This window comes from Rhea pennata, chromosome 8 (genome assembly GCF_028389875.1).
Source record: "Rhea pennata isolate bPtePen1 chromosome 8, bPtePen1.pri, whole genome shotgun sequence".
NCBI classification, from domain to species: Eukaryota; Metazoa; Chordata; class Aves; order Rheiformes; family Rheidae; genus Rhea; species Rhea pennata.
In genome coordinates this window covers 7923731-7939153 of record NC_084670.1, presented here as the reverse complement: position 1 = coordinate 7939153, position 15423 = coordinate 7923731, and the positions used below count along the sequence as shown (strand labels likewise).

General features: G+C 38.7%; 1 protein-coding gene across 1 annotated transcript in view; it reads right to left on the bottom strand.

Annotated features, from left to right (window-relative positions):
- Positions 1-15423, bottom strand: part of FAF1 (Fas associated factor 1) — a 172854-nt gene that overhangs the window by 45269 nt on the left and 112162 nt on the right. Inside the window, exons 10-13 of the mRNA XM_062581391.1 lie at positions 15078-15204; positions 14119-14182; positions 13179-13260; positions 3973-4127 (exon numbers count right to left, since the gene is read on the bottom strand). Coding sequence (XP_062437375.1) covers positions 3973-4127; positions 13179-13260; positions 14119-14182; positions 15078-15204 — 428 coding nt within the window. The remainder of the gene's footprint in view (positions 1-3972; positions 4128-13178; positions 13261-14118; positions 14183-15077; positions 15205-15423) is intronic.

The window sequence follows — 15423 nt, the reverse complement described above, 5'->3', positions numbered from 1 at the left end:
TATAGCACCCAAGGGCAAAGACAGCAGCAGAAGCAAAAAACCTGCTGCAGACTTTCTAGTTACTTTTTTATGGATTTGGTATTACTTTGCTTGGCAAACATCATATACATTGGAAGTCTGTTAATATTACATGTAACGTGTGTTGGTAAATGTGGAGCTTACAAACATGAGAGTGTGTGTGGATTTGTGTACATGTACTTACGTATCTATGTCTATGTCCTGGATATAAATATACGAACTGCTTAATTCATGTTTGTGTATTTAATGAATTACCAAAAATAGTTATGCATGTGTTTGTGTATAAATTTATATACAGTTTCTATATACACAAACATAATTATATTATAACAATAGCGTTTAGTCGAGCTATTTGAAACTAGAAGATGCCAGAACTACAGTTGCTCAGCCCAGGGGACGGCCCAAAGCTGCTGCAGCCGCGTGCGCAGCCCAGCAGGCCGGGCCAGGACTGTCAACATTGCCAAACACAACCACCGCTGCCGTGACAGCTCCTGTAAGCCTATTTCTGCTGTTTGGAGAATGCCATGGTAGCAAATCTTTACAAAGCAGGCAAGGGAAGGCAAACAGTGATTACGATTCACCCTAAATTGAACAGAATAAAACAAGAAAGTAAAAGCTATACCTGCATACGTGTAGCTTTGTTTTTGGTTTTTTTTCTTTTTTTCTTTCAGAATTTCAAAAATGTAACTACTAGTGCTTCTAGGAAAGGTAATCTTTTAAAACAGAAGTCATCATTTACGCTAACCCGGGGCACTAGCGATAACGGTACACCCGTGCACAGACATACTCGCACCCCCTTCCAGGACGGGAAACCCGCACCGAAGGTACCTCCCTCACACTCCCAGTAATCCCAGCTGAACATGGTGCCACCGCTTTGCTTAGCGCCCAGACCCTTACTGGGAACGGAGTACACCAACAACGGAGTAACCTGCCTCGGCCTTTGCCAGGAGAGCAGCAGGCTGCACAGCCCCCAAACTGGGTTTGGGCCAGCTGGGCATCCTGATCACTCCGGTGTTCGGACTACATTCGTGTTGGGGAAAAACTCACAGAGGTAGCACAAAAACTTCGCTATTTTCTTTAATAAAAGAAGTCACCACAAATAGCAAAATCTGGTGACAAAATATTTTTTGGGGGGCTGGAGGAAGTGTTCTTCATATAAGCAGGCATCACAACTGTTGTTATCGCGGTGTTATGCTATTAATAATGATGAACAGGAGGGAGTACCCGCTGCTACACGAGAAAGGCAGCTTTACTGATTAACGAAAACAACGTGCTCAGCCCGCGCACGGAGAGCTGGCCACGCTGCGGCCACGTCTCCTGCTCCACCCTCGTAGCGCAACCCAGCATCAGCCCCTTCACGCTGCCAGGGCTCGCAGAAGAGTCCCAGATTTCATCCCTGAAGCAGGAAAAGGACAGTGAAGAGCAAGGAGAAACTCAGAATATTCAAAAGTGTTTTTGTGAACGTAAGCAAGTGCTTAAACCTATTTGAAATCTTTCTTCACGCCACGCTGCAGTATTGAAAACCTGTCTTTTATTCCTGACGTCGAGGGGTCCCTGCTGATTACGGCAAATAAATTAAGCTCCTCTGCCTTCCCACCCTGGCTTTTCCACTAGCGCAACTCTACTAGCACCAGTAAGTTGCTCTTGGGTTACCCGGGCACGCAGAAAGCAGATCCTGCTGCTGTTATCTTCTCCCCATTCAGGTAAAAGGATCCAAAGGCGCCTGCGTTTGCAGGGACGCACAAGAGCCGGGCGCCAGGAGCACGGGCGTTCAGCCCCAGGCGAAGCGCAGCAACTGGAGAGCGGTACCGAGCAGTTACTTACGGGAACGCCGCCGTGCACCGGCACTTTCCGAACAGGGGAGGCTGCGCCGTGCCCCCTCGGAGAACTCGGGGTCTAAGGAGCAGGATGTGACACGAAACACGAAGGAAGAAATTATTCTAACTTGAGCCAGCATGTCTTGTTTATCCCTTGGTATTTTTTGACCTCACTGTTAATATGACAGTTTCTTTGTTGTTGTTAAGAGAGAAAGAGAAAAAAATGAAGGCTTAAAACCCTATCATGCTGCACAATCAGGGACCAGATTCATTGAGAATAGCTATAAAGCCTTAAACAAGCCCTTTATTTTGTGTTTTAAAAAGTGTCATAAGGAGTTAATAGGACACAGCTGTACAGGCTCTTTCTAACAAGCAGCTTCTGTCGCTTTGGTCACCACAGGTGTCTCTCTAACCTGCAAACTCTTATTACTAGTGTATCAAAGTTGTGCTACTTAATAGATTTCTTTAGTAAAACACAACAAAGCAATTATATGGCTGTTGATCGTCAGTCACCAAAAAAGCCCTCAAACACAGTTTTTCAAAAGAAACTACACTGCAATTTTTTGTCATTGTAAAATAAAAGAAACTAGAGAATTAAAAAGGAAACCGAACAATAGAACAGCAGGCAGCCAGCTGAACTGAGCCACTACAGATGGTTTAGAAATAGTGTTTCCTTCTACACCAAGTTGAGGGATAAAAGAAAAGGAGGAGGCTCCTTGCTGCCAATGAATGGCAATGCCAAAAGACTTAAGCAAGTTTCCAGCCTGTATTTGGTCTCATGAAAGAGCCTAGATGTTTCTTTTTCTCTCACGCGCATTTTTTTTTGGTTTTACTATTTTTTTAATCTGTTTTTGTCATTGCTTTTTTTCCATAGTGTCTTTAACTGTCACTTAATAAACCTAGAATAACTAAAACAAGGAACGCAACGGCTGATTCGTGCAACGGCGAAATGCAGAAGGTTGAGCTAGGAATTCCCGTGAAACAACAGTGTCATTTTAAAAGTATATTACTAGGCAAAGCGATTGAGCTCTTCTCTCTTACCCACTTTCTTTAAAGAAATACGACGAATAATTACATATTTAAGAATAAGAATGTATGAACGATACAATATACGATAAACGATATAAGCAAATCCAATGTCTTCCAAGCCATAGAGCAAAAGGAACATATATCTGCATTTTTAATTGTTCAATAATCAATGGAATTACGTAAAAAATGGTAAACTTATCCCAGGCCAAGTGACTATAGCCTCTTTTGTTGAAAAATTAGAATAATCGTCATTATAGCTATATACTCAAAACACTATCCTGGGAAGCAGTAGTCTTCTGTATAAATAGAAGTGATAAAATAAAGTCCAAGTTAGAAAACCAAACAGCTCTGCTTTCTAAACATAATCATTATTTTTAAGTACATTATGATCAACTGTTAAATAATTGCAGGAGATAAATGTCTTCATATAAAGATATGAAAATTCATTGCTAATGTACAAGAAGGAGGAATACATAGATTTTATTTCTTAACTCGTCAGTAAAATGATGGTCTCTAAGAAACAGGATAGCATTTATTAATATATAAAATTAAAAATCCCCAAACACTGCCAAGGGTATCTTCTGGAAGAAAACTGGAGAGTTAATAAAACTTCATAGGAATTATTAGCTTTAATTTTCTTTTTGTAAAATCTGTTTTTAAATAATGCATTAGTTTAAATTTATATTAAAATTTAATATTAAATTATTAAATTATATTAAAAAAATCAATAACAACAGTAGTTATTATTGCAAAAGTGTACCCAGACACTTCTAATGCAGTTACACCTATGTACATACAATCAATGTCATATGGCAGAGCACTGAAGCATGTTCCAAGAACTGTTTGCAAAATAAACTCAGAAAAAAAAAAGGGGGGGAAGGGGAATAATTTGTTGAGCTGTTTTTCCTACATAGGAATAACGAAGGAGAGGAGGGTCCAACACCCAAGCGGCGTCAAACAGCACAGCTTCACTGATCAGCTGAGAACAAGCACGAAGCTTTTCGTTTTAATAGACACCACGCAACAAAACATCAGCTACACAGAGATGACGCAGAGAAGCTCTTCCCCGAGAGGAGCGCGGCTCGGCCCCCTGTTCGAGCGGCCTTACCTTGCCCTGTTTGCTTCTTTCGTCATGTCCCATGCCCAGGTGATGAAGTTCTGACTCAGGTAGGAGACAATGGATTCGGCACAGAGCATCTGGGAGCAGAACACGTTGGTCAGGACGCTGTCGTCGTGGTGGAGGTAGATAGCAAGAAGCTTTCTCTGCAAGGACAGGGGAAAACGGTGAGCAGTGAAAAACTTCCTCGGACTATTTAGGAATTGAAAATTGCAACTGTGGGTTTGTGTGTTTGTACACCCAACGGTGCTTACAGACAGTGTGCACCGAGTCTCTCAATGTGCACACGCAGAAGAAAAAAAAACCCTGAAACCAATAGATTTCAAGGCAAAATGGTCCATCCCTCTAAATCTGTAAGTCTCTTTCTTTTTCTTTTTAAAAAAGGTTATTTGCCTAAAAATGTTTAGTATAATTCTCCTGAAGAAGGAAAACATCCCCCTTGAAACAACAGTATCCAGGACACTAAACAAATACATTTATAATCAACTTAGAAAGAATGACGGCGTATTATAGCAGCCCATCTATAGCCATGTAAAAGAGCAAAATTAGTAAGTACCAATACAAACATCTACGGTCTGAGGCTGGTGATGCGACACGCTGGATGTTTTGGCAGCTCCTCATCCTGATGCCCACATACAGGATGCCCTCGCAAGCCCGTCTGCCGGCAGGCAAGAGGCCGTGGGGCCGCACGGCGCCGCAAGCGCGCGGGACCCGAGCAGGGACACAGGACAGATGAGTGAATCCCGCACCGCGTTTGCACGTGCTGACATACCCCATCGCAGCTACCGTGCTAGCAAAGGCCACCTGCTGAAGGTGACACCTGTGCCTGGTTCTCCTGAAACCCTATCAAGGAACAGCAGAGCTTTTGCTGCCAGCAGCGTATGGCTGTGCTGCGTCCCCATCATATTCTCAGAGCACCTTCTGGAAAGCAAGCCTGTGTGTACCGAAAGGTAGCACGCAGACTGAGAAAAATACAGGGAAACTATGGGCTAGGAAAGAGCTGTATCTGCTCTTCGATGAATGATGAACATCATTCAGAAAAATTGCAAAGTTCCACCCTTTCTTCTCACTCTGCAAAAAATATGTATTATTTAGAGACAATACAGTAAATCATGTTTTCAGACTTTCTTTAAATAGTCATTTCCATCTCTTCATCACAAGGAATACTGAATACCAGATATTGATGTGTACTGAGATGGCAAGACACGGGATGCAATTTTGAGACAAGCTTTCTTATAAACAACAAAAAAGTATGGCTATAACCTCATACACTGGCTTTGGATAAAACTTAATGACTGTTTAAAAAAAGAGGAGTACATTTAAACATTAGACTTTGGAAAGGGGATTAGCAATTTTCATTAATGTTTGTCTAATTTAATTTAAATGTTCTTCAGCCCCAAGTACACATGTGCCAGGAGGGGCCACTAATAAGCCTAACATGCAGAGTTCCATATAAGTGCAGCCCACAATGTTGACTGAAACTAAACTTGAAAATCCAGGGCACTAATGCACAATATCAAGCAATAAAACAGCATTTCGGTGGTGATATTTAATTTAAAAAGAAGAAAGAGGCAGGGGAAGATCAGGCACTGTCTGTTTTTGAGGATCAGCCATTCTGCATTTCAAAGCGTCGATCCCTGCAATATCCAGGTTACTGTGCTAGAATCTCAACTATTATATAGCAGTTGTAAGAGAGGGAGGGCAAAGATGTGTTTACTCAGTGATTAGGGCCTTAGAATAAGCCTCTAGCTCCTAGAGAGACAGCTCACCACTTATTCATTTGGACCAATTCACAAAGCCTAGAAAGATTAAACATCCATGCTGAGAAGACAAGCGAATGCAGACGGTGAAAAAGAAATAAAAATTCTTTAAAAACTCTGAGATGACTTCATTATTTTTTCCACAAGGAAACTTTAGGAAAGTGTTTAGTTAGAGAAAAACCCACATTGACCTCTCTCTAAACCCTTAATCTTTCCTTTGTGGTGGCACTGCTTTGTGGTAAGCGGATGGCTTTGCTCTCCTCTTTTCACTGGGAGCGGATAGAAAAAAAGGCTCTTGAGAAACACTTTTAGTTCCAAAGAAACAACCCCATGAAACTGTTAAATATGAGATTCCATACAAGCGAATGTTTCAAAATATGTACAGTTTTAAGCTTAAAGGTTTAGGGACAAATTTTGGTAAACAAAACAGGCACACAAACAATGGATGTTTACATTTGAACTACTTTATAAGTGAATGTAGGGGTTTTTTGTTGCATCAACAAATCACGGCATGCAAAGACTAAAGTCCATCCTATAAAACAGATTGTACCTGCATCTGATAATTTGTCCAAACTGTTAAGGTCAGGCTTAGGCATACTGCTAGGACAAAAGTAAAGAGGTAGCGGCAAGGACAGAAGCTGAAACACATGATTTTGAAAAATCTTAACAGAAGTCGGGAGTATTTTTTGCTTGGAAAAAATGCATTAGTGTAAAAGACTCATGGCTTGGAGTTCTGTTTTGTTCTGGTTTTTTTTACTAACCTATGATAGTATATATTTTATAAACAGGGTGTTTTTGTTATTTCAAGACTTTGAGAAATCAGGAAAAAATCTGTTTTTTTTTTAGTCAATACTAATAAAATAGCTCTACTAAAATGTTGAACTGTATTGATGTCCATAGAAGAAGGCTACTAACAGAAATCCAGTATTTTTGTGTATTCAAAAATATAATTAATTGGGGGGGGGGAGGAAGTGGAGAGGTATTTAGTATAAGATTTTAACAAAGAAAAAAGCCCAGCAGGGAAGAACTCTTGCGAGCCCTTAGGAAGGTATGACACACGGAAAAGGTTCACAGCGCTGAACAGCTTTTGGCCTTCCAAAAGCATTCATGTGCTTAAACCGTCAAGAGACGCATTTTTCATAACACGCGGGTGATTCAAACCAGATAGTCGTATCCTGGCATTTTCAAAGCAACCTGGCCGTAGGGGTTTGGGTTTACAAACACACTCAGGAGTCAAGGTCTCATCAACGTCAACAGGATTTAAGATACTGCTTTAACTCTAAGCTCTAAGTCGCATTTATCTCAAAGGAACAAGGGCCACCTGAAAGTGGCACTAACTCCTTTTCAGCAGCTTGGACACCTCAACACTTTCGAAACTCTAGCTCTTGAGTAACTTTTCTGAAAACCTCTGCTGTGGTCGGACTGTGCAGTCTCGCGGGCTGCATGCGGCAGAGGGTTGCCTTGCCCCTGCTCCGGCACCTCGCACCCAGGTATCGGTGGGGAAGCGCTGCCACCCCTCCGGCCCCAGGGCTGGCCCGGCCCTGCCGCGCTGCGAGACGGCGATGGCCCGCGGCCAGGACGCGCAGGACAGCAAGGGTCAAGCCCGGCAGGAGGTTTGGTCCTCCCAGCCACAGTCTCGCACCGCGCGCCTGCTCCGCTCATAGCGGCTTCCTGGATGCACGCCTTCACGCTGTCCTTCCCCCCGTGAGATGGAAGCACGTTCAAGGTCTTTGCTATGTACCAAAATACTGAGCCATCAACTGGTCGATGTTTGCGTTTTGCATCATTTGATGGGGCTACGGAAGAGTTAACGCATTTGGTACGGAAAGAGAAGAAAAGAAGGAAAAGTTGTCACTGAAGCAGAAAGAAAAACAGATCTTAATTAGATAGATTAAACTGTTAATGAGTAATGAGATATCCAAACTTCTCAGCCAGTTTCTAACAACATGAATAAGTCAGTGATACCTAAAAACATGAAATGGAATGAGAATAGTGATACAACCATAGGGGTGAGCAAAGCCACGGACCTGCATGGCTATGTCTGAATCTCAGGTTTAGGAGTTCAAGTAGAGACTGAGACAAAACCGTTCACTATGTTACATCTGCTAGAGGCATGAATGTTCTTTCAAGTTGATAAGCTAATGAATCGAGATCTTCCTTTTTCTTCCAAGTTTTACATAGTGAGAGCTAATTTAAATGAACAAAGGGACACGTTTTCACATCCTTAAGCCTTTGAAGTGAACAATCTGATCCACCTCTCTAAGGTAATCCCGGAGACCGTGCGAACAGTCAGCTCGGACACAGCCTCTTCTTCCTGGGCAGAATGCAACCCTTCTCTCACCACGGTGCTATACCTCCAAATTTACTCCACTTTGAAAAGGGATCAAAGCAGGATCACTGATCTAGGAAATCCTAAATTCTTTAGAAGCCTTTAGTACTGAAAGTAAAAAGTACAATAAATTACAATGAGGTATAAAATCATAGTTGAATAGCACTCTTACTTGTCCTTTTTGCAATTAAAATATCAAAGCCCTTAATAAAAATTTCTCTACCTGTGAACGTAACATCACTGGCTCCAAATACTTTTGTTCACTACAGTAACCATTAAAAACTGTTAACTTTACAATATTTATGGTAGAAAGTTAGTGACATTTATTTGAAGGAGCAAACCTTTAGGCAGAGATAATTACCCAAAATATATGAGGCTAAGATCCTGGAAAAATTCTTCACTGTCATTAAATGTTCATGCATTTGGTATGTACATTTGGTATGTACAAAACCCAAAAGACTGTGTTTTAGACAACCTAAATAAACTTCCACTATGTAATTTTAAGTACAGAGAGCACTGAAGAGATACCTGCAGCCAGGACTAACTTTTCAGATATGAAGGATTAAGCCATATAAAGGGTTTGTAGTCAAACAGTGAGATGATTAAGCTAGTATGTAGTAGTCAAAATTTATAAATGGTGATGATCCAAGAGTTCAGAATTAATTTAAGAACGAAAGGACAGAATTCTCAGCAAATACATCAGGCAAATATATCAGGAAAGAGAATGCAGGTGACTAACATGAGATTTAACTGGAATTTATCTGTTAATACCTAAAACCTTACTGTAGCTGCTTTACTCTTCTCGTGAGTATCTAGACTTACTCTTATCTATTCCTGTCCTCTACAGTCTCAACAGAACCGTGGGGCTTGGTGCTCAGGTTGCATTTACACTCAGTTGGGATCTGGAAACAAGTCATTTCTCCATCTAGGTCCCCTGGACCAAACCTCCTGGTTCCCCCTACGAAAGAGGTTATTTTCAAAGCACATCTAGCACACGTTGTATGATCAGGCCTCTCATAAAATGCAGCAGCAGCAATTTAATTTGATTTAAAATGTGCCTGGAGGCATAAGAAACAGTGCTGGTGCAGCTGTACTCCTTTGCATTGCTCCACAGCATTTAGGGAATAAATTGAAATTGGTCCTAAGAGGGACTATGACTTCAGCGTACTGGCCAGGGCACCCATCCAGGAAAGAAAAGATGACAAAGACAAAACCAAAGAACAGTCCTGCAAATGGGATCCAGAACAAGCTCCCTTTCTCCAGGCGTCTGCACCAACTACATAAAATAGGATCTGAAAGACAAGCTTGATTCTATCACTTCAAATTTCTCTTCTGAATGTGATTTAAAAGAGTACCTAAAACAACACTGAAGGAAGGTTTCATAAATTACACAGATAAAAATGATACTTTAAGTAGCCCTGCATGAAAGAATATTCTGCTACTGCTTGCAGAAATCAGCAAAGCACTGGATAAGAGACAAGAAAAAGCTTTTATCTGAACATGCCAAGAAGTAATCTTCCTTCGAGGTGTTCAGGAAACAAAGAACTCGCATGTGAGAGGAATAAATCTGCCACTAAACTAAAAGACAGAATTCAAAGAGAAGGAAAACATGGCTCATTTTCAGTATGCAGGAATATACGTTGAGGGGACAATACCAACCTGTGCTAAGAGAGATGTTTCGCATATTAAAAATCAGTGGACAGAAGGGCTGAAAGAGGAAGCAGAGGTGGATCTGGCAGAGGTACGTAAAAATAAGAGCTACTGAAAAGGTAAAGCAGGTTTCTTTACCCCTTTTCATAACAAAAGAGTAGCAATTACCTATAATAACGAAAAGGCAAACAAACTCTGGTAAAAGAAAATAGTTCAGTATTAATCAAGTAAACAGCCTCATTAGATTCAAGACAGAGATTAGGTACTAGCATTATAACAATACCGGTCTAAGTGAGGATAAAATCCCTAAGTTTCAAAACACAGCACATAAGCAAACTGCTTTCAGCTAGAGAGAAACCTCCTCCAAACACCTCGTGAAAAACTGCCCGTTATCAGGTTTTTCCCATGGCATCTGCTCTAGCTGTTTTTACATGGCACAGCCACGTTTGCGCTTCGTGGGCAGTCACGTCGGAGAAGTGCTTTCTTCAAAGGGGCACAAAAAGCAAAGTGAGAGTTTCACAAAGAAAGAATTTGTTTTTGCAATGAGCCCTTGTCTCTGTCTTCCTGACCAAATTAAAAAAAAAAAGAAAAAAAATTAATAACCAGAAGTTTTTCTCGTGTTAGATGTGTAACAAGCCTTGGAAATTGCCACCCCGCGGTCGGAACTATCAGGCTGCAGGCTGTAACTGGGGATTTCACTGCCAGTGACCAAGGGCATCAGCTGTTAACGGGAGGGCTCTGTATTCCAGCTATTTTAATTTGGGGCTAAAATCGCTACCTGAAGTAAGGCGTATCTGTCTTTTTATTTATTTATTTATTAAAGAAAGTCAAGTTCAGAGACGAACAGCTTTTAAGGTAGTGCCACATTCGACCTCGTTCCATTTCTCCTACCTAAAACTGGCATTTTCATGGCAGCAGCTGCTTTTAAGGAAAATAGACACCCATCCGATAAGTTAATCTTAACTATACAGAGGCTCGAAACAAAAGGCCATGATAATGAAAGCTGAACAACACACAGGTAACAGATAACTATTAAAATTTATAAAAGGTTATAGCTTCTTTTTCAAGTAGCATTTTACCAAATAATTATGGAATTACTATCCTTTCTAACACGTGGAAACAAAAGACACTAACATTTAACTGAAGAACACCTACTTTTCTTACAAGAATTTTAATCCATATTCTGTGTTTAAAATGTATGTTCTGATACAAGTGAATTTACTTAAGATAACCAGAATGAAACTATTTCTGTAAGAAGCCGCCAAGTGCATATATAACAGGTTATTTGCAAGGAAAAATTATCACAAATGCAAATTAAATACAAAACGGATGGCTGTCTCACTGGACCTGAACTGCAGAGAGCACCTTCTGCTCTGGACAGCACTGAGAATTTGTCAAGAAAAGGCTAAGATCTCTGAGCACTCTGGCTGCCAAGTGCTCTCAAATTAAATCAGTTTGAAGCGGTTTTCATTAAGATGGATTGAGTGTGGCATCGTGAGAAACACTCTATCAAATGTAGTGTTTTACTTAGTGATTAAGTATATACCAGTTGATGAAGCTACCCAAATCCTTCATAATCCCACCACTCCAATAAACATTTAATGAGTATATAAGTTCAAAAAGCCTAGCAGAGGATTTAAACTTTCAATCTTGTTTTTATTTACTCTTGGAACTCAATTTCTCACTTCAAGTGAAGAATGCTGGTGCCTGAAGCTCATCTGTTGCCCTGGTAAAATTAAGTGCCCACCACAGTATAAATGAGAGCATAAGACATACAGGTTGCAATTTCTCTTTAGCTTTTTCTTAACTACTATACATTTTCAATTATTTTATGAAATGCAATTATAAAAACATAAAATAAAGTGTCCCTTTTCTCAATTATGAATTCCAGGAGGCAGTGTGGAAAATGTTTGTTCATAGCAGGAAGAAATACAGTAAGACTAAATGATGTTTATACTTTTTGTACCTTTGCTTTAAATTTAAGATGTTACATAAAATAATGTCATTTGGTGGGAGAGTTCTGCGGTCAAGGGAGGATTCTGAAATTAAGTCAATATTTGCAAAAAATTTTTAAAGAAAAAAGCCATAAAAACAATACTTTCCTAAATATATTATATTATCCTGATGAGGTTCTAGTCTGACTCCATTGCAAAACAACAGAAATGCAAGGTGACAGGAATTTCACATGTAGCACATGAACTACTTTGAGGATTAAAAATCTAAGTAGTTGTACTGCATTAAAAATGGATTTGTAGGCATCAAATAATATTTATGAAAGCTTGTAATGGAGCCTCTTCTGTTAATCATTTCTGATGAAATGACACAAAGAGAAATTCCTAACTCAAGCACTTTTCATGTTCACTTCATCATCTGATCTCTTTTGAACATGCATTAATTTAATTATTGAGTTTTATTTAACATGCATTAGTTCAATTACTTCATTGAGTTTTATTTACTTTTTATTACTTTAATGAGTTATCATAAATTAATATTTTCCCACTGAATATTCTGTAGCAATTTATACTCTGAAATCCACATAAAGATATGAAAGTATCCACCAGACCGAGTGTGAGAAAACTATTTGTGTTCACAATATATCCAGTAAGTGTTAACTTAAGCTATTTAGTGCAGATTCCTAATCTTACTTATCTACATAATCTTACTCATAACCATACTTATCATAACATCCTGTTCCTTCCAATATGAATAACTATGGGAAGCCAAAACATTCATCATTTTAAAATCAAATATAACAACAAGTAAATTTAAACAGCATAATTTTCTTGTTTGTGTTTCAGCTTTATCTATGCTTACTTATGCAGGGGTTTGAGTTTCTCCTTAGTGAATTCATGTCACCAAAACTTAAATAAACTATTCCCATTCTAATTTTATTAAAATACTGATTTGACAACTGTGTATGGAATAACAGAAACCTGAGATGTCTGGCTGAATAGCCAGAAAAACTAAATAATAAAACGTTCATACTGGAACTTACTTGGCAAATAAAGGCTGTATAAAGAAATAAGTAGTACTGTATTTCAGAGACCTTTCCATTTAAATTTACAATTCCCTTAGCCATTCCTCATAGCAGTCACCAACATGCAACTTTGAACTTGTCAACCACAAGACTGCCAAGCCAGTGTTATCTGGCATTAGGACAGCATTACTTCAGGAAGAAAAGAAAAAGAGAGAGAGAAAAAAAATGTAGTTTTGATGACTGAAGGTCTCTAATAAAAATAAACTCCGAATAATTAGAAAGCCTGACATACTCACTGTCATTTCAATAGAATTCAGGGTAAATATTTTAGCAAACCAATTAAATGAGTATAACTGTTTACTGCAGTAGAAAGACCACTCCAAAACTTAGTTTACCTTTTTAAAAATAAGAAAAATACAGCATTCACAGTAGTTTCCATTTTTCCTCTAAATCAAATAAAGCACTGCTAATATACACTTACATCTCTAGCCTTCCCATAGAAGGCTTCTTGAAAAGCAGCCTCTAACGATCCAATGAAATAAACAGGATGGCAGTCCCCGTATCTATTGGGGGTAAAATTTGCAATTAATAAAAAATTGCGAAGAGAAATAATTTCAACATTCTAGCTCTTCACATATTCCCCTAATATGATGCATTGGCTAAATCCTTAGAAAGCTGAAGTACTGCACTTCTGAATATTTCCCCTCTGCCCTTTAACAGCTATACGTCCACTGACATTCAAAAGCTCAAACTAACAGCTGCCTTATGCGTTTTATCATAAAAAATTGTTTACATAAACAGACATTTGAAGTTCTATATACTTTTTCAATCATAACTTATTGCTTCTCTTTATTATAGTTTTAAAGGTTAATCGAAGACTATTATATTACATATTAACGCATCCCATATATATACACCTATGTGAATAAACATTCCATCACACAGGATTGAAAACAGAAGACAAACTTTGCATTAGTTTGTAGCACATGGACTTTCTGGCTGCCAAGCAGCTTCCACCTATCTAATGAAGTAAGACAACTGCTTAAAAATGCATAATTTGCAGTAATAAAGTTATGAAAAGCAGCAGTTCTGTATTTATAAAAAGTAGTAATTTATGATTGTCCAACCACTTTACTATTGAGGAAACTCAACTTACTACAACTCAGGATTTTAATATTAATCAGCTTCAGCTTTTCTGCTCCTGTATATCAAATTTAAAGCGTTATTATTGCTATAATTGGAATCCTTATCATCTTTCTGGGCATACTTAACTTGGACTGAGAAATATTCTCTTTCCTAAATTGCCTCAACCAAATTAGCTTAAAACAGATTAGATTTGCATGCCTAAATCTGTATGCCTACATAAGAAAATATGTACATTCGTTTTATTGTCTCCTTCACAGTCAACAGGCTAGTCTTACCTTGAAGAAAATTCTGCTGTAAATTGTAATAAGGCATCTCCTTCATTTTCAGCATTTTCTGGCACTTAAAAAAAAGAGAGAGAGAGAGAGAGAAATGCAACCTTAGGGAAAGGGATTTTAATGTGCACACTCACTTTGTTTTGTGGATTTGTGTTGACGGTTTACTAAGTAGTTAACATGCTATATAAATTTCATGAAAGACTATCAGCCATGAATCTTCAGAGCAACATGGACTTTCCAGACACACCCATGAATATATTCAGGTTTTCCAAACAGTTAAATCCTCAGTTCCAGGGCAATGTGATAAATCACTTGTTCAGAGCTAATACTCAGTACTTCCTTTAATACATTAGAGGGATAGGACTGGCTTGAAAGGTTTGACACACTGTATTGCTAGCTACTTTCCTCTTTTAATTTGCTATACATAATGTTAGAAACATTTCCATACCTTTACAGTGACATAAATTTGCAGTCAAAAAATTTGTAAGATAGTAACACTGACCCAGGCCTAAAATAAACACTGTATAAAATAGTGCACAGAGAGTAACTGATGGCTATTCCCTTTTTATAAGATCACATAATCATTGTGATAAAAGAAACTCTTTTATGTTACATGTAAATAGTTAAAAGTATTCATCAACAGGGAAGAAGAAATGTAGACAGCAAGTATATACAGCTACATTTGGTCACAGATCATCATTTCTCAGAGTCAAATTATCATTCTTCAGCTACAAGCTAGAAGCATAAGGTTAAGAAGAAACTTTGTCCATGGGAAGATGACTTCATTTTTGCCAACTATACAAGTTCCCAGCATTTTCTTCTGAAATACCCATCAGACACGAGACTGAACAATTCTGATGCTCCCTATTGAAAGAAAATTCCTTGTTTCTTTGTCCATTATGCCCCTCTGCTTTCACTAGTGCTGCAAAATCTATAGTAAATTAACTTTCAGCTCTTACTCATTGGCGATTTCCTCAAGGCAGACGATGCTACTCCAAACATCTCTCCATCATCAACTCCAAACTCTGTAGCATCTTCAAAGTCATCTCCATCACTATCACTAACCATATGAACATCAGTGCATTGCTAAAAAACAAAACCAAAAAGACACCATAAGCCTCTACTACATAGATCATCTTTAGCGAAATACGAAATACAGATATACTGAAAAACACTTACTCATTTTCAAAAACACACTTGATATACTGCGTTTAAGTTTACAGTTTTATAGTATTAGTAAGACTTCTAATTTTTACCAGAAATCTGGCTGACAGAGCAATAGTATGTGACAAAATAGATTATTAA